This window comes from Hypanus sabinus, chromosome 22, assembly GCF_030144855.1.
Source record: "Hypanus sabinus isolate sHypSab1 chromosome 22, sHypSab1.hap1, whole genome shotgun sequence".
Classification (NCBI taxonomy): Eukaryota; Metazoa; Chordata; class Chondrichthyes; order Myliobatiformes; family Dasyatidae; genus Hypanus; species Hypanus sabinus.
The window spans coordinates 21,136,699-21,162,560 of NC_082727.1; the positions used below are offsets into that span (position 1 = coordinate 21,136,699).

At 44.5% G+C, this 25,862-nt stretch overlaps 1 protein-coding gene across 2 annotated transcripts; it reads left to right on the top strand.

The window, feature by feature from the left end:
* The first annotated feature begins 1,877 nt into the window (after positions 1-1,877).
* arhgap19 (Rho GTPase activating protein 19) lies at positions 1,878-25,822 on the top strand. Of its 2 annotated transcripts, none has more exons than XM_059947239.1 (12): positions 1,878-1,914; positions 2,803-3,056; positions 7,866-7,946; positions 8,461-8,670; positions 10,698-10,921; positions 11,909-11,995; positions 12,492-12,557; positions 15,547-15,738; positions 17,834-17,929; positions 19,474-19,590; positions 20,212-20,289; positions 24,384-25,822. In XM_059947239.1, the coding sequence occupies exons 1-12, from the start codon at positions 1,901-1,903 to the stop codon at positions 24,435-24,437; spliced, it is 1,473 nt and encodes a 490-aa protein (XP_059803222.1). In that variant the 5' UTR covers positions 1,878-1,900; the 3' UTR covers positions 24,438-25,822. The 2 variants fall into 2 exon arrangements, with proteins under 2 accessions (XP_059803222.1, XP_059803223.1); XM_059947240.1 differs by having other exon boundaries at positions 24,387-25,822.
* Positions 25,823-25,862: the final 40 nt, after the last annotated feature.

Genomic DNA, 25,862 nt, shown 5'->3' on the forward strand with positions numbered 1-25,862 from the left:
GGCCTGTTATCAAGTGAGGGGGCAACAAAATAGGAGGTGAAATTTTGTAATTGACTTCAATGTAATTTTCTTAAACAAGTTTGTGTATGCTGACTGATAGCAGGGGTTATTCCCTGTGAGGCACTACACTGACTGGATGATGAGAGGTGTACAAACTTCACCCCAGCCACATTGAACTGCTATTGGACCAGGTAAGTGTTAAGGGAACACAGGCCAGTACAACACAGTAGGTGCATTTTAGCCCATAATATTGTGTTGACCTTTTAACTATTTTAAGATTAATCTAACACTTCTCTCACATTTGGCCCTCCATTTTCCTTTCATCTATGTGCCTGTGTAAGAGTTTCTTAAATGCTCCTAATGTATCTGCTTCTACACCACCCCTGGCAGAGCATTCTACTTATCCACTGCTCCGTGTAAGATCTCACACATCTGACATCACCCCTATTTCCTTCAAACACCTCAAAATTATGCCCTCGCATTATAGCCATTGCCATTCTATACAAAGGTGAAGGGAAGGCTTGATCTATGATTCTTATTACCTCTACCAAGTCACACCTCGTGCTCCTTCACTCCGAAGATAAAAGCCCTGGTTCACACAACCTATCTTAGTAAGACATGGCTCTCTAATCCAGGCAGCAATCTCCTCTGCACCCTCTCTAAAGTTTCCACACCGTCAAAGGAGAATCAGGGTACTTGGAGAGAAGGAGGGTACTTTGGGTAAGAAAGAGGTGAAGAGTCACCAAATCTGGATAATGGATCCTTGAAAGGAGGTTTAGATCTTGAGGTGCAGGGCTTAGTTTATTTGTTCACGTAATGTGGAAATCACTGACTAGGCTGCTACCTACTGCCCATCCCTAACTGTGGCAACTTTAACCTAGGTCAGCCACAGGGCTGTGGTTTTGGCCATGTTACCCTCACTATTTAAGGTGACAGATCTCTTTCCTTGAAAGACATTCATGAATATTATTCCAGGTTTATTGAAATTAAATCCTCCGGCAGTGCTCTTGGTAGACAAGCCACCAAAAAAAAAAATGCTGACAGCGTCAGTTAGAGAATATTCATTTTCAGGCATACATTTTAAAAATCAGTCCTGATTTTCTGTATAGTTTAAGTCTACACACAAAGGGACAGAGCAAGTTGCACTGGTTATAAAGGTGTAGGTGGTGTAATTAAAGACCAGGTAGGGAAGAATAATGAGGTTGAGACATGTACAGTGCAATCAACAGTCGGGTCTTTGGAAATAGTGAGGGGCAGGGGGTCCTTGGTGAAAAAAATCCAAATATACATGACGGCAGCAACCCAAGATGAACGCGATGCTGCCTTCATTAGCTGTGGTATGGAATATAAGGCAGGGTGATTGTAGTACCATTTTATAAAACGGTGGGTGGAGTGTTGTGTGCATTCCTTAGGTGGACCGAATATGATTATGCCGGAGAGGGCGCAGAGGAGATGAACTAAAAAGTAGTTTGGGATGGAGCGTTTCAGTTAGCGCAGAGGCTGGGTCTGTTTTCCTTAGAGGAGACCTTATTAAGTACGTAAGATTATGATAGGCATAGTTAAGGCTTCTCCGTGCCAAAGACGTCCATAACCAGACGGCATAGTTTTAAGATGGTAGGTTTAGGGGGGATTTGAGGTTTTCTTTCCACCGAGATGGCTGGTGAAATCTGGAACTTACTACCCGAGCAAGGCAGGGTATTCCAGACCCGACTTTCGCAAATGCTCCTCCACACCCCCTTCCATTAAACTCCAATTCCCAGACCGCTCTACGCCAAAGCACGCAGGCGCGTTTCAGCAGCGTATGCGGGCACACGAAGTCACGCCCCCCCTCCCACGCAATGGCGCAAATTTCAAACGCACCAATGGGAGTGGCGGGTCAACGGCTACTCTGTGGCTCAAGATGGAGGATCCGGGGTGAGAAAGAGGAGCGGGGAGGTGGGAGTTGTGGGGGACATGGTCGGAGGAGGGACGGGGACCGGGACAAGAACAGGAATGGGGAAAGAGGAGGTGGGGCATGGGGGCGGTAAGGCTAGGGCTATAGGATAAAAAAGGTATGGGAGGGGAGCTTGGTGTAAGAGCGGTATACGGCCGGGGCTACGGGAAGGGGGACAGGGAGAGATGGGTGGGAGGGGTTGGGGAGGTGTACGAGATGGGGTTGGGAGAGGCATCTGTGGAGGTGGATTAACAAGGACATGGAGGGAGTTGGGGCATGGGTGAGGGGGAGACTGGGCGGATGACAGGACAGAGAGTTCTCACATCCGTAACATTGTAGTTCTTGAACTACATTCGGGAAAGGGTTTCAGGGTTGAGTTGTAGAGGGGGTGGGGAAAAGAGCGGGTGGAAGTGTGAGTAGATACAGGGAAGATGGTAAAGATGGTTCAGAGGATGGTAAAGGGAGATAACAGATTGGGTCAGGTAGCGCTAGGGAAGGGACAAGTAGAATGAAGGAGAAGAAGGGAGGTGTGGTAGGGGATGATTAAGGGAAAGAGGGCTGGAGGACAGCAGGTAAGGGAGGAGACAGAAAGGATGATGGAATGAGCAAGATGGTTGGACCTTGGTGGCAGTTCTGTGGGTGAGCAGTGGAAGAGGTGGGAAGAGCAGCAGCATTGCTTGCCTCTGGGACCAAAGAGTGACCCCTCTCTTTGCCATGCTCTTTTTGACCATGAAACGCTTCCCAACAATATAGCTGTCACTGAGCTGGGCATTTGCCCATGCTGGTGACCATCCTAGTTTGGTTGTTGCAGAATTTAGTCTCCAGGTGGCCTCATTAACAAAAAAAATCAATTCATCTCTCCGTGACAGGGACACCACCTGTAATATTGTGATCAGCACTGAACCATCACCTCACAGGAAGCCCATCATCTTTGATCCAGACTTCTTTGTGGAAAAACTTCGTCATGAGAAGCCGGAAGTCTTTCTAGAGCTAGTTGTGAGCAATCTGACACGCCTAATTGACCTGCCTGGCACAGAATTTTCTCAGCTCATTGGTGATGAGGAGCCCAAGTTGCCGACTAACACCAGTTTCTTCCGCTCATTTAATTTCCTGAAGCGCAAAGGTCAGTGGCAGCATCTTGATTAAATGTCAGACAGATTATTTGTTGCCCCACAGCACAAGGATCAATTCATTGGTAGTCTGCACTCTGACGTTGATATTTGTTTATATTGCTACCATGCCACCTCATGTCAGATCACTGTAGGGACCACAAAGATCAGAGTGGGAGGGGGAATTGAGTGTCAGGCGACAGGAATCTCAGGGTTGCCACATACACTGAATGAAGGTACTCTGCAAAGCATTCAACTCGCCTTCACAGGGCCTACCTTTGTCTCTTGATTTCCTTTTCGGGGATAGGTTAGTGACAGACATCCATTCCAAAGCCACAGGCTTGCGGAGTTAACTCAGCTATACCTTCCCCCACCCTTCCTTTAAATAAAAGTCTCCATTCTGTTTTCCGACTGTCCCTCTTGTATCTGCCGTGTTGGTGCAGTTGAAATTAGAAGTTTACATAGACCTTAGACAAATTCATGTAAACTCAGTTTTTCACAATTCCTGACATTTAATCCTAGAAAACATTCCCTGTCTTAGGTCAGTTAGGATCACTATTTTAAGAATGTGAAATGTCAGAATAATAGTAGAATTATTTATTTCAGCTTTTATTTCTTTCATCACATTCCCAATGGGTTAGAAGTTTACATACACTTTGTTAGTATTTGGTAGTGTTGCCTTTAAATTGTTTAACTTGGGTTAAACGTTTTGGGTAGCCTTCCACAAGCTTCTCACAATAAGTTGCTGGAATTTTGTTCCATTCCTTCAGATAGAACTGGTGTAACTGAGTCAGGTTTGTAGGCCTCCTTGCTCGCACACGCTTTTTCAGTTCTGCCCACAAATTTTTTATCAAGTTGAGGTCAGGGCTTTGTGACGGCCACTCCAATATCTTGACCTTGTTGTCCTTAAGCAATTTTGCCACAACTTTGGAGGTATACTTGGGGTCATTGTCCATTTGCGACTGAGCTTTAACTTCCTGGCTGATGTCTTGAGATGTTCCTTCAATATATCCACATAATTTTCCTTCCTCATGTTGCCATCTATTTTGTGAAGTGCACCAGTCCCTCCTGCAGCAAAGCACCGCCACAACATGATGCTGCCACCCCCATGCTTCACGGTTGGGATGGTGTTCTTCAGCTTGCAAGCCTCACCCTTTTTCCTCCAAACATAACGATGGTCATCATGGCCAAACAGTTCAATTTTTGTTTCATCAGACTAGAGGACATTTCTCCAAAAAGTGAGATCTTTGTCCCCATGTGCACTTGCAAACTGTAGTCTGGCCTTTTTATGGCAGTTTTGGAGCAGTGGCGTCTTCCTTGCTGAGCAGCCTTTCAGGTTATGTTGATATAGGACTCGTTTTACTGTGGATATAGATACTTGTCTACCTGTTTCCTCCAGCATCTTCACAAGGTCCTTTGCTGTTGTTCTGGGATTGATTTGCACTTTTCATGTCAAAGTATGTTCATATCTAGGAGACAGAATGTGTCTCCTTCCTGAGCGGTATGACGGCTGCGTGGTACCTTCAGGCGTCTGGAAATTGCTCCCAAAGATGAACCAGACTTGTGGAGGTCCATAATTTTTTTTTCTGAGGTCTTGGCTGATTTCTTTTGATTTTGTTTGTAAACTTCTGACCCACTGGAATTGTGATATAGTCAATTAACAGTGAAATAATCTATCTGTAAACAATTGTTGGAAAAATTACTCGTGTCATGCACAAAATAGATGTCCTCAACGTCTTGTCAAAACTATAGTTTGCTAATATGAAATCTGTGGAGTGGTTGAACAATGAGTTTTAATCAACCTAGGAGTATGTAAACTTCTAACTTCAACTGTACCTCTGACATTGCCAGAGCCCTCAAACACATGTTGCCAGGTTCCTACACCTCTGCTCTCATGCTGTCTCAGAACAAGGACTGAGTTTCTCTGATCCTTCATTATCAAAGAATCATCCATTGCTGTTTCTGGCATCTTGAACAAGATTCCACCAGCAGCATGAGACTGTAAGACACGAGAACAAAATTAATTTATTCAGCCCATTGAGTCTGCTCCACCATTCCTTCATGGCTGATTTATTGCCCCTCTCAACCCCATTCACCTGCTGTCACACTGTAACTAGGAGCCGAGAGGTAATGTTGCAGCTATATAGGACCCTGGTCAGACCCCACTTGGAGGACTGTGCTCAGTTCTGGTTGCCTTACTACAGGAAGGATGTGGAAGCCATAGAAAGGGTGCAGAGGAGATTTACAAGGATGTTGCCAGAATTAGGGAGCATGCCTTATGAGAATAGGGTGAGTGAACTCAGCCTTTTCTCCTTAGAGTGATGGAGGATGAGAGGTGACCTGATAGGGGTGTATAAGATGACAAGAGGCATTGATCATGTGGATAGTCAGAGGCTTTTTCCCAGGGCTGAAATGGTTGCTACAAGAGAGCACAGGTTTAAGGTGCTGGGGAGTAGGTACAGAGGAGATGTCAGGGGTAAGTTTTTTTTACTCAGAGAGTGGTGAGTGCGTGGAATGGGCTGCCGGCAACGGTGGTGGAGGCGGATACGATTGGGTCTTTTAAGAGACTTTTGGATAGGTACATGGAGTTTAGAAAAATCGAGGGCTACAGGTAAGCCTAGTAATTTCTAAGGTGGGGACATGTTCAGCACAATTTTGTGAGCCGAAGGGCCTGTATTGTGCTCTAGGTTTTCTATGTTTCTAACTTTTGACACCCTGATTAATCAAGAAGCTATCAACCAATACTTTAAATAAATGAATTTAATGAATGTCCCTCTATTCTGAGGCTGTGCCTTCTGGTCCTAGACCCCTCCCACTATGGGAAGCATCCTCTCCACACCCACTCTATCTTGACTTTTCAGTATTTGATGGGTTTCATTAAGATCCTTCTCATTATTTTAAACTCCAGTGAATACAGTCCAGAGTCATCAAGCACTTTTGTTTAACAAAACTATAAAAGTCTACCTGCATAACAATCACAAGGTATAGACATTCAGTATTTGCAAGATAGTGAAGACATTCAGATTCAGATATCATCACTACTCTCCGTTAAATTTTCGACTCCCTGGTGGTCCACCACTCCGAGAAATCCCCCAAAGTACCCATTACAACCGCATATCCCTCTGCAAGGACAGCAGGACACAAGCATATCCTTGGAAAAGGGGTCGGCAGTTAGCCTGGGCAGAGACCTCCACTTTCCTCCACCTAGACACATAAATGGCCATCTTGGCTGGGCCCAGGAGCAAGCCCACCAGGAACTCCTCATGACTCACCCCATTCTGGACTGGGTACCCGTATATGAGGAGCGCGGGACGAAAGTGCAGCCAGAAAATGAGCAGTAGCACTTACTGCTCATATGTTAACCCTTTCATTCCTAGATTAATTCTCATGAACCTTCTCTGAATCCTGTTCAGTACCAGCACATCTTTCCTTAGATAAAGGACCCAAAACAGCTCATGTTACTCCAATTACATCCCTGCTTTTATATACTGGTGCCTCTGAAATTAATGCTAACGTTGCATTTGCCTTTCTCACCAAAGGCTCAAACTGCAAATTACTCTTTAGAGAAACCTGCACGAGCACTCCCAAATCCTTTTGTACCTCTGATGCGTTTGGTTTCTCCCTGCCCTCTGCATTATCTGTGTAGAAATGCCGCCTAACCCGAATGTTTGCCATGTTTGTTTTGAAACCTTCTGGTTTGAGGTGGCTCTGGTGAGGCTCAGCAACTACTTGCCAGCAGCAAACAAAACAAAGAGGACAACTAACTACCTTATTAATAACACTTATTGTGGTAAATGATCACTGCGATCAATAGCCTGTATTTTCCCTTTCGGAGTCATACAGAGTTTTCCCTTGTGTGTCGAACTGCCTTACGACTTGGCATTTTTGCAGTGTGAACTGAAGTCTGGAAGGTGCAGGACAGTTGCTGCATGGTGTGCAAGGGCTGAATTGAGGTGGTGGGGTGTAGGCTAGAGAGCGGGGAATGAGCCACTGTTTGGCCGTTGGTGCAACGGACTTGGAGGTAATTTGAGGTGAGGCACAGGGCCCGGGCCCGAGAGCGAGGATTGACCTGAGGTTTGAATGATTTAAACGCTGAGCCAGATTGGAAAGTTCAGGGTGTCGTTGCAGGGATGAGCCAGTTCAGCTCTCTGCTCCACGAGGTTTACTTGTCTCTGCGTTGAACTGAGGCTGTGGCCTTGTGAATCTGCTGCAGTGATGCCTGTCTTCGTGTCTGTGGACTCACTTTCGTGAACCTTAGTTCTGAATGTTACTTTTATTGTTTACACAATTCATTTTTTTTTCCTACATGTGTTTGACAGTCTTTTTTTAATAGGTTCTTTTGGGTTTCTTTGTTTTGTGGTTGCCTCAAGGTTGTATAAAGTATGCGTACTTGATACTAAATGTACTTTGAACTTTAATCCAGAACATTTGCATTGTAATCTGTAACCAAATGTGGCAAGACCCAGACAATGTCCAGGCCTGGGTTTATAGTTTGCAGCGCCAGGCGTTGATAGTATTCAACAAGAGAAAATCCAGCTCTCACCCCCTGACGTGCAGTGACCTTGCCATCACTGAATCCTCCAGCTTCAGTATCCCGGAGTTACCGCTGGCCAGCGTTTGGCTCACTGCTCCGGTCTGCAGACTGGCTGTGGCCATGGCCGACAGCACTTGTATATTTCAGTTTTGTCTGGCCCAGATGTCATGTTCCAAACCTGTGTTGCTGCTTCATTAAGAGGAGTTCTGTATCTGGGTCTGTGATGTGAAAACCCACATTTGATCTCTACATGGGGATTCAGTAAACCATTCAGTGTTCTCACTTTCAGAAAAGGGAGTTGTATTTGGAGCTCCACTGACGGAAGAGGGAATCGCTCAGGTTTATCAGCTCATTGAGTATCTTTACAAAAGTAAGTGCAAGAACTACAGCTCACATTAGTAAAATGTTTGCTGCATTCTCCCCCATCTTTTCTTCCCCACCTTGGGGTATCTCTCTGACCGCCACCTTTCTGTTTTCTCTTCCTGCCTCAGTACAGCTCTCTCCTGTGTTTGCAATCGTCCTCTTGCTCTTGTAGCTCCTTCTTGCCATGTTCCTGTTGTGATATTTGAGTCCTTGTGTGTTCTTACTTTTGCCTGGCCCCCGAGCAGTTCACAGGCTGGACTGAACTAACTGAAAGGCAATGCAATATCATGGTGTCATTTCTCTTCACAGAATTGTTTCTGCTTCTCACATTTCTGTAACGATCTGAAGATGGTTCTTTGTTATAATTGAAGGAGGCTTACTGCTGCTCATTCAATTCATTGCACTGCTATCAGATAACAAATGTAAAAATGAAACATGATTCTGAACGCTTTTCTGTTTTAGTTTTTTGCTATGTTTCACACCCAGCCTTTTCTGCCACTTACTCCCCTCTTTCTGCACAGACCTCCATGTAGAGGGCCTGTTTCGTGTTCCTGGGAATATTGTGCGACAGCAGACCCTGAAGGAAGCCTTAAACACTGGAGCAGACGTAGACCTGGATTCTGGGGAATTTCATCCAAATGATGTAGCCACTTTGCTGAAAATGTTCCTTGGAGAGCTTCCAGAACCACTTCTCAGTCATCGGCACTTTAATGCCCACCTCAAAATAGCAGGTACACTGAGTGAGTGGTACTTACTGGGAACGGGGGATTGTGGAGTGTAGATATCGAGGGGATTAAAAAAAGTTTTACTGTTAAATTCTCTTAACCTGATTTGAAATGTCAATGATACTAAGCAGTGGATAAGTACAATTGGAAGCTAGCACTTCTTTCCTCATGTAACCCATGTCCCAGTGAACTGAGTAGCCAGGATTATAGATAAAGAGTGGAGTGTGGGATCTGTTTAAGTGCAAGCTGGTAGTGCATGGCAATGTGCCTCTGGTTTCCAGTGTAAGGGTAGATCTCCAACTGGAATCTGAGCAGGGAAATTGGTTTACAAAAGAAAAAGGGTTTTATTTGAATTAATGTAGCTCCACTTACAGGGCACTGCGGGCTGTATGTTAGTGACGACCCCAGTTGCAGGGAGTAGATGGCTTTTCTTGTTCTTCCCCCCCCCCACCCACTTCTCCACCTCAAACCCTCCTGGTCTCAATTTCTCAATTGAGGCCTTTCATTCTAGGGAAAAAAATGCTATCCCTTTCTCTCAATTCCTCCGCCTCCGCCGCATCTGCTCTCAGGATGAGGCCTTTCATTCTAGGACAAAGGAGATGTCTTCCTTTTTTAAAGAAAGGAGCTTCCCTTCGTCCACTATCAACTCTGCCTCCATCAAGTCTCCTGTATTTCACGCACCTCTGCCCTCACCCCATCCCCCCGCCAGCCCACCAGGGATAGAGTCCCCCTGGTCCTCACCTATCACCCTACCAGCCTACAGATCCAACATGTAATCCTCCGTAACTTCCGCCACCTCCTACATGATCCCACCACCAGACACATCTTCCCCTCTCCCCCACTCTGGGCTTTCTGCAGGGATCACTCCATCACTCCCTACGCGACTCCCTTGTCCATTCATCCCCTCCATCCCTCCGGGCAATCAACCCTGCAAACGGAAGAAGTGCTACACCTGCCCCCACTCTTCTTCCCTCACCACCATCCCAGGCCCCGGACAGTCCTTTCAGGTGAGGCACCACTTCACCTGCTAGTCAACTGGGGTGATATACTGTATCCAGTGCTCCCGATGTGGCCATTTATACATTGGGGAGACATGCCGCAGACTGGGAGACCGTTTTGCCGAACACTGGCGCTCGGTCCTCCAGCAGTGGCGGGATCTCCCTGTGGCCACACACTTCAATTCCACAGACCACTCCCACTCCGACATGTCTGTCCGTGGCCTCCTCTATCGTCAAGATGAGGCCACACGCAGGTCGATGGAGCAATACCTTATCTCCCGCCTAGGTAGCCTCCTTCCTGCCAGCATGAACATCCAACTCACTGACCTCCATTGATACCCCTGCCCCCCCCACTCTTATCCCCATTCCTATCTACTATTTTAGTCTGGTTCTCTCTCTTTCTCTCTCTTTTACCCCCCTCACTATAATCTCTCCCCCCAGCCCTACCTTTCTTTCTCTTTTATTTCCCATAATTCTCCACCTTCCCCCTAGCCCATTTCCCTCCAGCCTATCACTTCCCAGCTCTCTACTTCATCCCTCCCCCCCCCACCTCTTATCCCCCCTCGACCATCCCATGTTACTTCACTCCTGATGAAGGGTTTCGGCCCGAAACATCGTTATTACTTCCTCCCATAGATGCTGTCTGGCCTGCTGAGTTCTGCCAGCATTTTGTGTTTTTATTTGTCTCAATTTCCACTCTGCCCTCTCCACACCTCTCTCCATCTGTCCTCTTGTTTTATCTGCTTCCACCTATCATCCATCTGTATCTGTCTCCAAACTCTACCACTCCCTCCCCTACCTGTGTCCATCTGCATTTGCCTCTCCTTGGTCCGCCAAACATCTACTGATCGTTATCTCACCACTCTTTCCACACCCCTACCTTTTACACTGGCTGGCTTTCTCCACACCCTTATCCTTAAAGCAATGCCAACAGATGCTACTCGACCCACTGAATTCCTTCCACAGGTTCGTTGTTGAATAGATTTCTGTTTTCGGATGTTGACTTGTTATTGTCATTTCTTTCCTCATCACTAGGTCTAATGGTGTTTGATGCCACGGGGAAAAAGCCCATTCCTGACAAGGAGCGTCGGATTGAGGCTCTCCAACTGCTGTTGCTGTTGCTACCCTCGGCTAGTCGGAACTTGTTGAAGTTACTGTTAGACCTGCTGTACCACACTGCCAAACAACAGCACAGGAACAAGATGTCTGCCTCCAACCTGGCACTAATGTTTGCCCCACACATCATCTGGCCCAGAAATGTAAGCAATGTTTGTGTCCTCAGTATTTCATAACATCCTTTGTTAACAACTCATTCCTATAGATTACATGCTTAGATACTTATTTGACATTTCTTTCCTGTATACTGTGTGCTTTAGCTTTATTTTTGATACCAAGCCTAAGATCATAATAGACCATAAGTTAAAGGAGCAGAGTTTGGTCATTGAGTCTGTGCCACTATTCCATCATGGCTGATTTATTATCTCTCCCAACCTCAATCTACTGCCTTCTCCCCGTTCTGTGCCAGACAACTTTAAAGAGTGTTCAAGGATATCTTTGATCTGTCACTGCTGCAGTCAGAAGTTCCCACCTGCTTCAAAAGAGAACAGTCATATCTGCGCAAGGAGAAGAGGGGGAGCTTCCTCAATGACTCTTGCCCAGGGCACTCACATCTACTGTGATAAGTGCTTTGAGAGATTGATCGTGGCTGGAACGAAAGGACCTGGACTTGCTGCACTTTACCAATCACCACAATAGGTCTACAGCAGATGCAATCTCACTGACTCTCCACTTGGCCTTGGATCACCTGGATAATAACAATACATATGTCAGGCTGCAGCTCAACGTCCAACACAGTCCTACCTCAGTTCTAATCAAAAAGCTCTAGAACCTGAGCCCGTGTAACTCCCTCGACTTCCTCACTGGGAGACCAGTTTCTGCAGACTGAAAATAACATCTCCTCCTTGTTGACAATCAACACTAGCTAGAAGGCTTTACATATCACCTTCTAGGTATCCTCCTGTCCCTCCCTGCACCTTTTTAATTGGTGTTTTTCCCTTCCCTTTCAGTCCTGAAGAAGGGTCTCAGCCTGAAAAGACAACTGTTTATTCATTTCTATCGATGCTCCCTGACTTGCTGAGTTCCTCCAGCATTTCGTGTGTGTTGCAGTTGGTTTATAGCTTGTTGTCTCTGACCCTTCACTTTTATTTCTCCTTCTGATTCTCTTCACCTTTTCCTGATCTGAACAGTTGGTTGCTGCTGATCTCCAGGAGAATATCACCAAGCTGAATAATAGTGTGGCATTCCTGATTAAACATTCCCAGAAGCTTTTCCGGGTAAGGAAATACAGCATGTTTCAGAATGAAGGAAGCTAGATCTGTAAGTGAATCACAAACTTGAATTACCTGATTCTCCAACTGTCTGTCAGTTTGCAACACAGCATGTACCTTAAATACCCTATTGATTCACCCCAGGAGTGGGTGTAATGGCGAGGTGACTGAGGCTGTGAAGATGGGGTAATTGGTGCTCCCATTGTTTAGGCATTGCTGCAATAGGAACTACGGCAGGTGTTGATAAAGCATGTAGTGTTGCTGTCATTTCACTGCCTGATGTGTTTAGTGATGTTTCTATGCAGGTGAATCTGGCGAGAAAATCTTGGGAATTAATATTTTGAGGCTGCAGAGCTGGTCAGAGGATCTCAATGAGTGGGAAGGGTTTCCTGATTAGGAAGTGCTAAAACCTAATTGCATTCCAGGTTAGGATTTTTAGTTTAAATGCTACTTATTAATTATGACGAATTTAAACATTTGTAAGCATTCAATTTGTCTCTAGGCCCCAGCATACATCCGGGAACTTGCCAGACTACAGTTCACAGGATCAAAAATTGCAGTTTCAAAGGTAAAATTTACCATACACTTATTTCTCAGTATTTTATTTGCACATTGGCTGTCTGTCAACCTTTGTTTATGTAATTATTTCATAAATTCTGTTGTATTTCTTTATTTTCCTGTAATTTCCTGCAAAAGAATAAATCTCAAGGTACTATATGCTACTGTATATAAACTTTGACTTTGAAAATTAACTCATTTCTTTATTGTGTTGAAGGAACCGAGGTCACATAAAGATCAAAAACGAGAAAATCTGCAGGAGCTGGAAATCAAAGCAGCACACAAGATGCTGGAGGAACTCAGCAGGCTGGGCAGCATCTATGAAGGGTCTTGGCCCAAAACGTCGGCTGATCCTCCCTGGCCTGCTGAGCTCCCCCAGCATTTTGTGTGTGTCACATAAAGATCATTGGTAAGGGAGAAACTGGGCACATCACGTCTGTGGTGACCTCTGCTATTGAACTGAGGTCAGAGTGGACTGTGCTTGCTTCCTCCTTCGTTGCATTCAGGATCTTCTAATGGGATTTGTGGTCTCTCAAAGTTGTCCACCATGGATATTGGAACTGAACACATGCCACAGACATGCATTCTGTCTCTGTCTCTATCACAAAAGTTTACAAGTTGAAAAGGTAAATCAGTATCTCCACAGATGCTCCATAATCAGTTGGGATTAAGGTTTTGTTTTGTGAGATGTGAACACAGGATGCTGAAAATCAGAGGCAACACTCTAGCGTTAAAAACTTTTTTCTCTTTCTGACCGTCTCTGACATGAACCATGAACTCTGTGCCCCTGCCGGACTTGCTGAGTGTACCCAGTGTTATTTGACTTTTCATTTCAGATTTACAGCATCTGCAGTTGTTTTTTTTTATTTTTCAGATTCCCTTCTCTGATTTATCTGAGGTGGATTTTTGCACCAATCTAGTATTTTCATTGCTGCTGTAACTGACACCAGATTTTTGTTTGAAATTCCATGTTTGTTTAAATTCCCAGCCTGCCCTAGCGGGATTTGAACTTGTCCTTGGATCAGTGGTCTCAGTGACCTAGCTGCTGTTTCAAGAGGATTTGTTCAGATACCCTCCTGTGGGAGATTATATTACACAATACCAGTATTATGCAAATATTGCGTGCATGGGACTGAACTGATTGACTCTAGCAGCTGCTACCTTGTGAGGCAGAACACCTGGCAGCAGATAATTTCCCCTGTATATTCTCAGTTTTACCAGAGATGTTTGCTTGTGTATCTGGTAAAATGCTGCCCAGTAAAGGAACTTTTCACCTTAAATAGATGCTAATGTAACTGTATGGACACTGGAGGCATAGTGTCTTCAGCACTACTGCCAGATTGTTGTCTGGTTCTAAGACCGTTAGTGTATTGACGATTCTGTCCAAATGTGCTTTTGTGGTCTTCGGCTCTTGTGTGCAGGGCTGCGCCACTTTTCTTCCAATTAGCTGCGTAATTGTCCATTCTGATTAACAGATGGCTGTGCTGGGGCTAGAACTGTAGTACGTCTCTTGTTTGTGAGAGTGTTCGGCCCCGTCTCCTCTGGGTCATGGGGTGTGGCACGCACGGAGGTTTACCTTGTCCTCGTGTTTGGGTGAGTTCTGGTATTCTCCAGTATTCGTTCCTGGCTTGGTTGTGGATGTGTCAGCCATGTGTTTACAGGTTATAGTGACATATACTTCTCATCTCACTGTTACCATCAGGAAGAGATACAGGACCCACACTCAGCGTTTAATGAACACTTTCTTCTGAACCAACCCATGAATGCTACCTCACTATTTTTTGCTCTACTTAATTAATTTTATATTTTTTTCACTGTATTTACTGTAATTTATAGTTTTTTCTATGTATTGCACTTTGTTACTGCAAAACAACAAATTTCACAGCATATGTCAATGATATTAAACCTGAACTGAAACATCTACTATGTTAAATGGTCCACAATACCTCAATCCACAATCCACCTCATTATTTCCATTGCAGTGTGTCACACAGAATATCTCAGCAAGTCAAGCTTGCTGAGTCCCTCCAGCATTTTGTGTACGTTGCTCAAGATTTCCAGCATCTGCAGAATCTCTTGTTTATGATTTACGGCACAGGTGAAGATATTTGTTTATTTCTATAAGAACCTGTCGATACCGTGAAGAGCTGGTGTACCGTCAGTGGGTAGTTGTCTCACCATGGCTGAAGTCCCTCAGTCAACAGCCTATTCTGTGCCTTTGGTCCCACTCTGGCCACACTAGCCGGCCACCCTGTTCGCTGATGATTAACATTTTGAAGTCCCTCGGTCCAGAGCCCATTCTGTGTCCTTAGTTCTTCTATGGGCAGCTCAACAAGGAGGAAGGATATTTTTCAGCTGAGGGCAGCCAGAGTTAGAAATTGGGAAGGGGATTTGATCTGATATTGTAAGGTATCGTGTTACAATTGTGCAGTATAGTAACAAGCCCTTCAACTCACCTTGTCCATGTCAACTTCCAGGCAATCATCTACAGTAATTTTGTTAGCCAGCACTCTATCTGTAGCCTTCTAATGCCCCTGTATAGATACTTAAATATTGTCAGAGTAACTGCATCCACTATTTCTCAGACAGTTCATTCTGGTAGCAGAATCCTTTCTCAGATCTCCTCTTCACTTTTTACCTTGCCTCTAAGTCTTTGCCTTTCAGCTTTAGACATTTGCTATGGGGATAAGTTTCTATCTGTTCTATCCATTCCTTTCGTAATTTCGAGTCCCTTTATAATTCTATGTATCTTTTATCAGGTCCTATTTCAGCCTCCTGCTTACCAGTTCTGCACATTCCCTGCCCCCACCCAACCCATAATCAAAATCCATCCTAGGCACCAGCTGGTGAATCACCCTGCACCCTCCCTGGTGCACTTGCGTCCTTCCTGTGTGAAGGCATTGTTCCTCTGCCTGGGGGAGCACGGGTCCACTGATGCTCAGGAGGGATCGGCGGGAGACTGAATCGTATGTTTAATCAGCTGTTGTGTTTGTGTTTAGGATGACCTGGATCTGACACCAATCCCAGACTGCCCAAACTTGCTTTCGGTGAGTGGTATGAAGCGGAGCCGCCTGCATTCAGTGGCGAGGCATGAAGAGACCCAGCAGCGGACTGAGGAAGCCCTGAGGGAATTGTTTAAGCATGTCAGCAACATGCCTGATTCTGCCAAAAAGAAGAAACTCGTGAGACAGGTAGGGGAGGAAGAGTTTACAATCTGCTGCAAGGTCAGGGAGTTGGGGGTGCGGAATAGAATGATTGACATTTCAGGGCACGGCTATATCAGACTGAGAGGGGCGATAGCGGTACAAAGGGTTGGGGTGAGATGGTCCACTAGGTGGTAGGTGGACTGAGGAGGGCAGCAGACTGCCCGGGGGACCATTAGGTTGTGCCCGTCTAGTCTGTGTTGGGCCTCAACTGTTAGTGGAGAAGACCAAGGACAGATGGTTCAGTGCAGGAATGGGGAATTCAAATGGCATTCAAGCTGGACCTTGGGATGCTGCTGCAGACATAGTGTAGGCGCTCTTGACTGTACTTGACCTCACTGATGTAGAGGAGGCTACATCGGAAGCACCAAAAGCAGCTGGTGAGCTCGATGTGGGTTCTGTAAATCCTTGCCTCAATGGTCCACGCCTTGGGTGGTGGTGAGGGAGGGTGAGGAGGACAGGTTTACACTCCTCTGGCTCCATTACTGCTCTCTCTGCCACACTGCGGCCAGTTGTGATAGGGTTGACCATACACAGATTTTGGTTAAGGAGCAAGGGAATTGAAACTGCCTCGCTTCTGTGTTGGTTGTGAGAATGGTGTTGGGACTAGCTTTGAGCGAGTTGTAAGAGCAAACATTGATGTGTTTGTACTTAAAATGCTAGAGATCTCTGCTATATCTTTTGCAACACAGTGCCAGCAGTCAGCATGTGGAGACTAGGCACGTCATAGTTAACCTGTTGCTACTTTGCAATGTTACGTCCACTGAAATCACTCATACACATGTTCCAATCCACAAGGTGCTACTGAGTTTTGCGCTGTGACACCACTCCCAGCTGCTGCTCTGGGGAATCCTGCTGTTGTTTTGTCTGTGTGGATAATACTCTCGACTTTGGAGCGTTAGAGGGCAAAAAAGTCACACTTCAGTGTATATTTTCCATGGGCCAGGTTACCTGATCCCAGGACACTGACAGATGTGTGGTGGAGAGTATATTGACTGGCTGCATCACAGCCTGGTATAGAAACACCAATGCCCTTGGATGGAAAATCCTATGAAGTAGTGGATATGGCCCAGTCATCAGGAGTGAAGCACACTCCACCACTGAGCACAGCTAAAGTGTTGTCACAGGAAAGCGTCAACCATAATCAGGCCCCCACTAGCCAGGTCACGCTCTCTTCTCGCTGCTACCATCAGGAAGAAGGTATAGAAGCCTCAGGACTCACACCAGGTTCAGGAATGGTTATTACCCTTCAACCATTAGATTCTTGATCACTGGGGGTAACTTCACTCACCTTCACTTGCCCCATCACTGAACTCCTCCCACAACCTATAGACTCATTGTCAAAGATACTCAATCTCATTTTCCTGGTATTTGTTTATTTATTGCAAGCGTGTTTATTGATCTGTCTATCATCTTCCTATCCTTATGTGCATATTTTGGTTTTTGCACACTGGTTGTCCTCCCTGTTGGGTGCAGTCTTTCTTTGAATCTGTTACGGTTATTGGATTTACTGAGTACGCCTGCAGGGAAACACATCTCAGCATTGCGAATGGTGACATACGTATACTTTGATAATGAATTTACTTAGAACTTTGAAGTAGATTGAGAATGATGTAAAAGTTGTGTTTTGGACAGCAAGGAAGTTGTCTGAGATCAGTTGGGAATTTAGGTGGAGTGTTGGCAAATAAAACTTAATCCTGATAATAGAGCTGTTGTGTTGGGAAGATAGTTAAGACGGTGACATGTACTGTAAATGGTAGGGTGCGAAGGAATGTTGGTGATTATTTGTTCAAGTCCACAGTTCAAAGTGGTGACATAGGTGGGTATGGTGGTGAAGAAAGCAAATGGCCTCTGAACCATTTAGATAGATACTTAAACCAGACCAGGACTAGAAGGATACAGTCCTAATGCAGCAAGAGACCAGAAGTTTAGCATGGATATGGTGGGCTGAAGGGCGTTTTTCTGTGCTGTACAAGACTGTGAATGCAGAATGTATCGAATGGGTCTCAGAGCCTCACTACCAAGTTGTGCTGCCTACTGTGATGCCTCTGTTTACACACAACTGATTGCTACCTCCTTGCAGTTTAATAAAAACTCTGTGGCCGGAACTCCTGAAGGATTTGCTTCGCCCAGAAGCAAGAAGCATGTGCGCTCCCGGTCATTTGGAGGCCTCATTAAGGTAAGACGAGCACAGGGCTGCAGTCAAACTGTGGATTAAAGTATTAAAACACAGCCATCCCTTAGATGATACAAAAGTTTAAATATGGAAGGAGCAAGAGACAACTGCGACTGGTGTTGTAAGCTGCATGAACAGGGTGGGCTTGAGCTTGATTCCCTGTCCATTGGAAGATTGGATAGTTATGTTCACACCACCAAGCAGTGGTATGTAAGTGGGGTTCGACCTGTGTCTCAGCCTTTCTGTTAATGCAGGCTTAGTCCAAACGTGAATAACTGATGGCATGAATAAATTATGTGATAGGCTGAATGATGGCAGAGTATGGGACAGGCAGTGAATTGTAAATCTGGAGTTCTTGTTGCCAACATGCATGAGGACCTTTGGGTGCTCAGCATATGAAGGGACTTCAGGGCCACACAGAAACATGGAATCGAGGGTGAGGATCAGCTGAAATGTGGATGTGGAATGAGCTGTCAGCAGAAGTGGTGTTTGCAGGTTTGATTTCAACATTTATGATAAGCTTGGATAAGTACATGGATATGGGAGGGTTATGGAGGGCTAGCGTCCAGGTACAGACTAATAGGTAAGCAAAATAATAGCTTAACATGGCCTAATGGGCTGAAGGGCCTGTTCTGTGCTGTAGTGTTAATTGTTATGAATTGTAGAGCAGGTTTGGGGGAGGGGGGGCATTCCCTTCAAAGAAGAGGTGAAATCTAGTGATAGTAAGACTGGTAACCAGGGCTGGTTGGTGGTAAATATCACTTGCACCTCCAGTCTCTGCAACAAAAGGGAATCTACCACTTCATTCACTGATACTTTCATTCTGTAGTTGAAGTGGACCTGATACACACACACAGTTGTTGCTGTTGATCAAAGTGGCATTGTGTAGCAAGTGAAACCATGTGATTTCCCAAAACCCTTTCCACTATCTATGAGGGACATGACAGGGCTCTTCACTTTCTCTAACAACCTTAGAGAACCACAGACTGTCCAGGAAGAACAAACCTGCCCACCTGCCCTGCATGTTCACCCCTTCTACCACCAGTACACAGTGGGTACAGTGTGAACTAATGACACTTGGCATTGCTGCTTCTCATCTGGGCTACTCCAGCACCCCTTCCAAAGCCACAGCCTCTTCCACCTGGCCCAAGAGCTTTAGGTGCAACACCACCACTTAAGCTTCCCTTAGTCACAGGGTTTCAGGCTTGGAAATGTCGTTTTGTTCCTGTTTCTGGGTCTAAATCCTGGCCATCCACCCCAGTGACCCTGGGAGCACCTGTAATTAAAGTAGGAGGCTCGTCCCACTTTCTCAGGCAGTTACAACAAATGTTGGCATTGTCTGCGTTGCCAGAGTTTGTGAACTAATTTCTGGGAAGCACAAGAAGCAGATGATAAACTGGCTTGGGTCCTCGGGATCAGTGAGTGGACATAGGTAGATTTAGTTAGCTTCTCTGTGTGAAGATCAGGATCTCTCTGGTGTGTGTACCTGTTGAAAGCTCTGGTATGAAGCAGTGTTCTAAATCTGCTGACACTTCTTGCTTCTGCAGCGTAAAGTTTTAGGTGGTCACTACGCATCAGAAAGAAAGAGCAGGATTCTGCTATCTGATGTGGCGACTCAGAGCTGTGAGCAGCCGAGGGAACAAGGGAAGGAGAATCTGGAACAGGTGAGTCTCCAGCACACGCCAGTTTGTTGGTTGGAAATAGTTTTGTTCGTTGGGGTTGGAACTGGGAAGGGAAGGGTTGAGCACAATAACAGCACTGCAGATACTGGAAATGCATGTGGATCAACCAGTAGCTTTGGGGAGAGATTGAGCTTGGTATCTTTCATTGGGCAGTGCCTTGATTGTTGAAAACAGGCCTGTGGGCTGAGGATCCAAATCTGGGTGGCAGGCTGCAAATGCAGGAGGGGACTGATCTTGGTTATGGCCCAAGCAGACAGCAGGGTCAGATGGTCTTCAGAGATGTCCTCACATTTGTGCTTGTAAGTTTGAGCAGGACACATTCCTGATGGCGCACACTGTAAGCAACAATTGCTGATCTTGCAAGGGGTAGTGGAGGTATTGGGGAGCTGAAGGGTTAGGGCTGTGGGGTAACTTGGGAACTGCAGATGTGTTTTGGTTGTTGCAGATGAGTAAGGGTGGAGTTTTGGAAAAGCGAGCTCTGGGACGTTGGATGTACAGTCTGAGAGACAAACAGAGTCTGCCTTGGCAGAACCTCCATTCTGGGAAGATAGAAAAGGTTTTGAATCCCTAGTTATGCCTCACTCTCGCTGTTTCCGGTTTCAGAATCCTGTGGAACTGTCATCTCTGCACCTCAGCCACCTCCGGTCAAATTCAACAGATGAGATTCTCAGTGAGAGGAAGGTGATGTGATTCTGTGTTCTTTTACTTTGATCAGAAGTTCAGTTAAAATCAAGGATGAATTTGGCAGTGAGCCTCCCTTCTAAATCTTCTGTGTGGAGAAGTTCCAGCATACCTCATCTATAATCGGTTAGTCGGTGCCAGGTGTGCTCCAGGTGACAGGTAACAAGTACATCATTCCCTTGTCAAGTAGATGCATAGAACAGATTGATGCTTGCCTGGTAAGGAGATTGGTCTGAACTCTTGTTATAAAAGGTGATCTATTGGGAAGGTGCAGGGTTTAATAAGGCCTATATTACACAACTGTTTCCTATAATTGGTGAGTCTAGAACAGGGGAGTGTTGAGTAAGGGACTAGATGTTCAGTGCTGAGATGAGAAGCACGTGCATATAAGGGAACAGTAACATTGTCTAGGACTGCGCTAAAGGCTGATCCCAGGTTCCAAACACCCAACAACCCAAGTCCCAGCCAATAGTGAATGTGACCACTCCAGTGATGATCTCTCAAAGCTTTATGGGTTCTGCAAATGTATTATGAAATGGAGACTAGAAAATACTTTGTCTATCTCATCAATGTGTCAGAGGTGACTAGATATGATATCTACACCAGTACTGTTCCATAAGACAGGAGCAGTATCAGCTTAATCAGGCTATTGAGTTTACCTCACCATTTCATCATGGCTGATCCATTTCCCTCAACCCCATTTTCCTTCCTTCTCCCCATAACCTTTCACACCCCAACTAATCAAGAACTTATCAACCTCCACCTTAAATATACCCAATGACCTGCCCTCCACAGCTGCCTTTGGTAACAAATTCCACGTACTCACCACTTTGCAACACCTTGCACTCAATTTCAGTTAAGATGAAAGAGCTGATTGTGGACATCTGTAAGGGTAAGATGAGGGAACCAGACCTCATAGAGGGATCAGAAGAGAGTGAGTAATTTCAAGTACCTGGGAGTCAAGAACTCTGAGGATCTAACCTGGTCCCAGCATGTCGATACAACTATAAAGAAGGCAAGACAGCGGCTATATTTCATTCGGAGCTCCAAGAGATTTGGTTTGATACCCGAAACACTCAAACCTCTATAGATGTACTGTGGTGAGCATATCTGCTACATCACTGTCTGGTGTGGGGGAGGGGGGGGGGAAGAAGGGGACTACTGAACAGAAGCGAAAGCTGCTACAGAAAATTGTCAAATTAGTTCCATCTTGGGTACTTTTGAACCTCTGGCAGAATGCTAGTGTCTTTCTTCCACAGTGGAGATTGATGCAAAATACTTATTCTGTCGGCCACTTCCTTGTCCCCCATTATTACCTTTTCAGCATCATTTTTCAATGGTCCAACACCCACTCTTGCCTCTTTTACTCTTTATATATATCTGAAAAAACTTTTGATCTCCTCTTTGATATTATTGGCTAGCTTTCCTTTATATATCCCCCCATGGCTTTTTTAGTTGCCTTCTGTTGGTTTTATAAAACTTCCCAATCCCTCTGACTTCCCACTTATTTTTGCTGTATTACATTGCCTTCCCTTTTGCTTTTATGTTGGCTTTGACTTCCCTTGTCAGCTACGTTTCTATTATCTTGCCTTTTGAATTCTGCTACTTCTTTGGGATGGATCTATTCTGTACCTTCTGAATTGCTGCCAGAAACTAGTCATTGCTGCTCTACTGTCATCGTTGCTGGTGTCCACTTCCAAGTAACTGTGGCCAGCTCCTCTCTCATGCCTCTAATTTCCTTTGCTCCGCTGTGATACTGATACATCTGACTTTAGCTTTTCCCGCTCAAATTGCAGGGAGTTAGTGCTATACTAGGTGCGATTGTAAGAGTGGACGTGGATGTAGAGAGGTTTGAGGAGATGTGGACATGGTAGATGCTATATAATATGAAAAGTTGTGAGGTAATCCACTTTGAAATGGTCAAAGGAACCTTCTCTGAAATCATTCTCAAATTCAATAATGAATATGTAATGGAGACAAATGTACCTGAATTACTGTCACCTTGGAAAAGTACTATGGTTTTCTCTCAAGTAAGTTTCAATATATACCTGTACATTACTCCCAATACCATCTGCTTTACATATATGGTGGCCTTCCAAAAATCCAAGATTTTCCCTTATCCACACTCACAACTCTAGTCAGTTTGTAAAGCAGTGTGCCAATAGGTTTCTGTTTACACTCTTTAAATAGTGGGGTTACAGTTGACAATGTCAATTATCAACAGACTTGTGGAAAGCGTTAACCAATGAATCTTCTGATTCTGTGTACATCTCCATTTGTATTATGGGTTACAAATTATCTGGCCCAAGGACTTACCACTTTTCAAAGTTGTGCAGTAGTACAGCATTTAATGCTGCCACCTTTGAGAGTCCCAGTTTGAAACTTGTATGTACAGAGTGGTGAATGGCCACTTCTTGGGCCCTCTGGGGTGATGTGATAAACACCTACTTCACCAACACTAATTCCCTCTAGTTGCTCACCTTCATAGATTCTTGGTTCCCAAACATTTCTGGGAAATAAGTTTATTCCTCTCCTGTGAAAGAAGAATCACAATGTTTGTTCTGCCTTGTCATTTCCGATTCCATTTGACTGTTTAAAGAAAAAAAAACTACAGTAATCTTTTTACTTCTGTGTAAAAGCTGTCCACTTATATGTTCTATATTATTTTTCTCCTTTTGCTTTCATTTCTACATTCTCCTTTGTCAAAATCTATTCACATTCTTTAGGGTTGCTGCCTTCCTGGCATCCATTAGATTCTTGTTGGACTGAGTGCATCCTTAAATATTTGTTTACCAAGATTGGATTGTTTTTCCTATATATTTTTTTTTATATATACCAGGCCAGACTTTACAGCTGCTGTAGTTCTAGCATTAATTGCCAGTCTACTGTGATGCTTTTTAATGAAGTTGTTTATCTGTTGTACCCAACTTATTCCTGCCCTTTATAGTTTTCTTTCTTTGTTAGGACACTGGTATCAGTTTGGACTAATCACTTTACATCTGTGAAGAATTCTGTCATGGTCTGTCTTCCTTAATGGTCCTTACACAGCTTTACATGTTGAGAGGTTGTCTCTGCTTCAGGCAGTTGGGTTCATTCAAAACAGATTGGTAAGATCTGGATTTTAAGAGAATTAAGGAATATTCTGGTAAAATATCTCGGGTGGATGATCAGGATAGATAGGTGGGCCAACTTTCTGGATTAGATCCAAGACCCTGGACTGAAATCTGACCCCAGCAGCCAAAGAATTCCAAATGAGTACACAAATTCTTGAGTTAAAGCTTGCTATTTGTAACTGTGCTCAAAATATAATGGATGAAAAACCCGTCTGGTTCACCTGCTCTGCTTCCTTTGCCCTATCTGGCTGATTGCTGTACAAGTTTCTGATGGCTTATTTCTGACAATCCACCAGGGAATGCTCTTCAAAACCTGTATTCTTTTGCTTTAATTTCCATGCCCTTCTTTATCAAATCTAATCTATTCCCATTCCTTGGGTTTTTCTGCTTTTCTGGTAATCAGGAAGTATCAGGACATCTGGGATTTGAAAGGGCAAGGAAAGCTTATTTCAACTTTGGAGAAATTAATCCACTGGTTCGGGGTTTACAGTTGCTAGAAATTGTTTGTGAACCCTTTGCAATTACCTGTTTTTCTGGAATAATTACTCAAAGTATGGTCTGATCTTCATCTATGTCACAATAATAGACAAACACAATCTATCTAAATTGATAACACAAGCAACTGTACGTCATCAATACTGAGTACACCCTATAAACAATCACTGTCCAGGTTCAAAATGGTATGTGAACCTCTTGGGTAGTACCTTCTACAAAAGCTGGTGTTCCAATCAATGAGATTGGAGGTGTGGGTGGTCAAGGTGCCTTAATAAAAGGACACAAAGTCAGGTTACTGACAGAGCCAGCTCTTCTCAAGAAAGATCTGTTTATGTGCACCATGCCTTGATTAACATAACTTTCAGAAGACCTTAGAAGCCAGCTCCTCTGGTTAATAATGGTACCTTTCCTGTCACTAGCACTTGCATCGGGCACTGACTTGTACTGGTGATAGCTGACAGGCATCTCTCTTTATCTTCTAAAAAGCAGGAAGTGCCCAGAGGGATTCGAATGGTCATAACACAGGAGTCAGCCATGTAGCCCCAGTAAAATGGTGAAGATTCGTCCGAGAGTCAGGACAGCCACTGATGTGAACTTAAGTATTGTTTACAAAGACGACGTAGAATTAATTCCCTGTGGAAACAAGACAAATTTTATACAGTCTGGGATAAAACTGGCTGATGCATATCAAGGGACAATGGATCGTTGGTTAAACGACTCATCTCCAGGGATGAGCTTGGATACATGGATTTAAAGGGCTTGGGTGTGAGAAGTGAGTGTGAGAGGTAAGTTGCAGAAATGTGGTGAGTGACTGAAAATGAGCCTGCTGCTTTGACAATTGTTTCCAGAACATTTAAATAATTGGCTGTTACTACATAAAATGCTACCTGTGCAGAATACAACACCACCTTTCACTAAGTCTTAATACAGAAAAACATACAACCAAAACAAAAGCTCATCAGCGTGAGGGGTGGGGGTCAGGAGTGTGGTGGTGTTGTGAAGAGAATTGTGGATTGTTTCCATGTCATTGAGGGTCAGGTTTCTAGACGGCATCTTAGGCTGAGCTAGAGTCAGTATTTGCAAAGCTGCCCCAGCAGACCATTGACTGATGTCATTAATTTACTGATCTTTATTTTGTGTTGTGGACTTGCAGGGCCAGGCAGTACAAAGGTGTGTCAGTAACAGTTTAAGTGAGACACTCCTGCCTGCCTGCCTGCAGAGAAATACAACTTTCAAGTCAGCGGGAGAGTTTAGTGTCTTGGTGCGGGGAAGATGCAGTGAGCTTATGGGAAGAGGTCATGTTGGAAGGTTGATGTTAAAGGTCAAGAGATAATAGTGGAAAGTATAAACTGATAGAAATCCATTGATAAAATACTTAATCTAATTTTTACTGAATCAATATGTTGTTTGAGGGTGCTGGACTTGCATCTATCTTATTAACCAGGTCCAAGACCAGTCTCTGTATTCTAGACTAATGTCGTGTTAAATTGGCCTATGGCGTTTGCTGGCTGCCCATGGGTGTATAGGAGGAGAATGAAACTTGGTTTTGTGAACTGGGAGACCAGATTCCTGGTCTAACTGCTTCTCTACATCACATTGGTCTTAGCCAGACCTTGGTTTTAATCTGTCGACTGAGATATAATGGGCTCAGTTAAATTGCACTGTACAATGCATACCTGTTAGACCCCATAAATTGAGTCTGTGTGATGTTAGTCTAATGTTGGTGCTTTTTCCTAATGAACTGGCATATGTTTGAGTGAATTGGCTCTGAAATAATGTGAATCTTTTGTACTGTGAGTGGCTATAGCCTCCAAACTTTTAACATCCATGTGCTTGTATTTATGCAATGTATACTAGAACTTTTTGTTTATATTTTTGTATTACAAGGCAATAATTCACTTTTGGTAAAATGAAAGATACCAACACTGTTTGTTAGTCTCTGGCATTCTTTACTTAGAGGCCAGG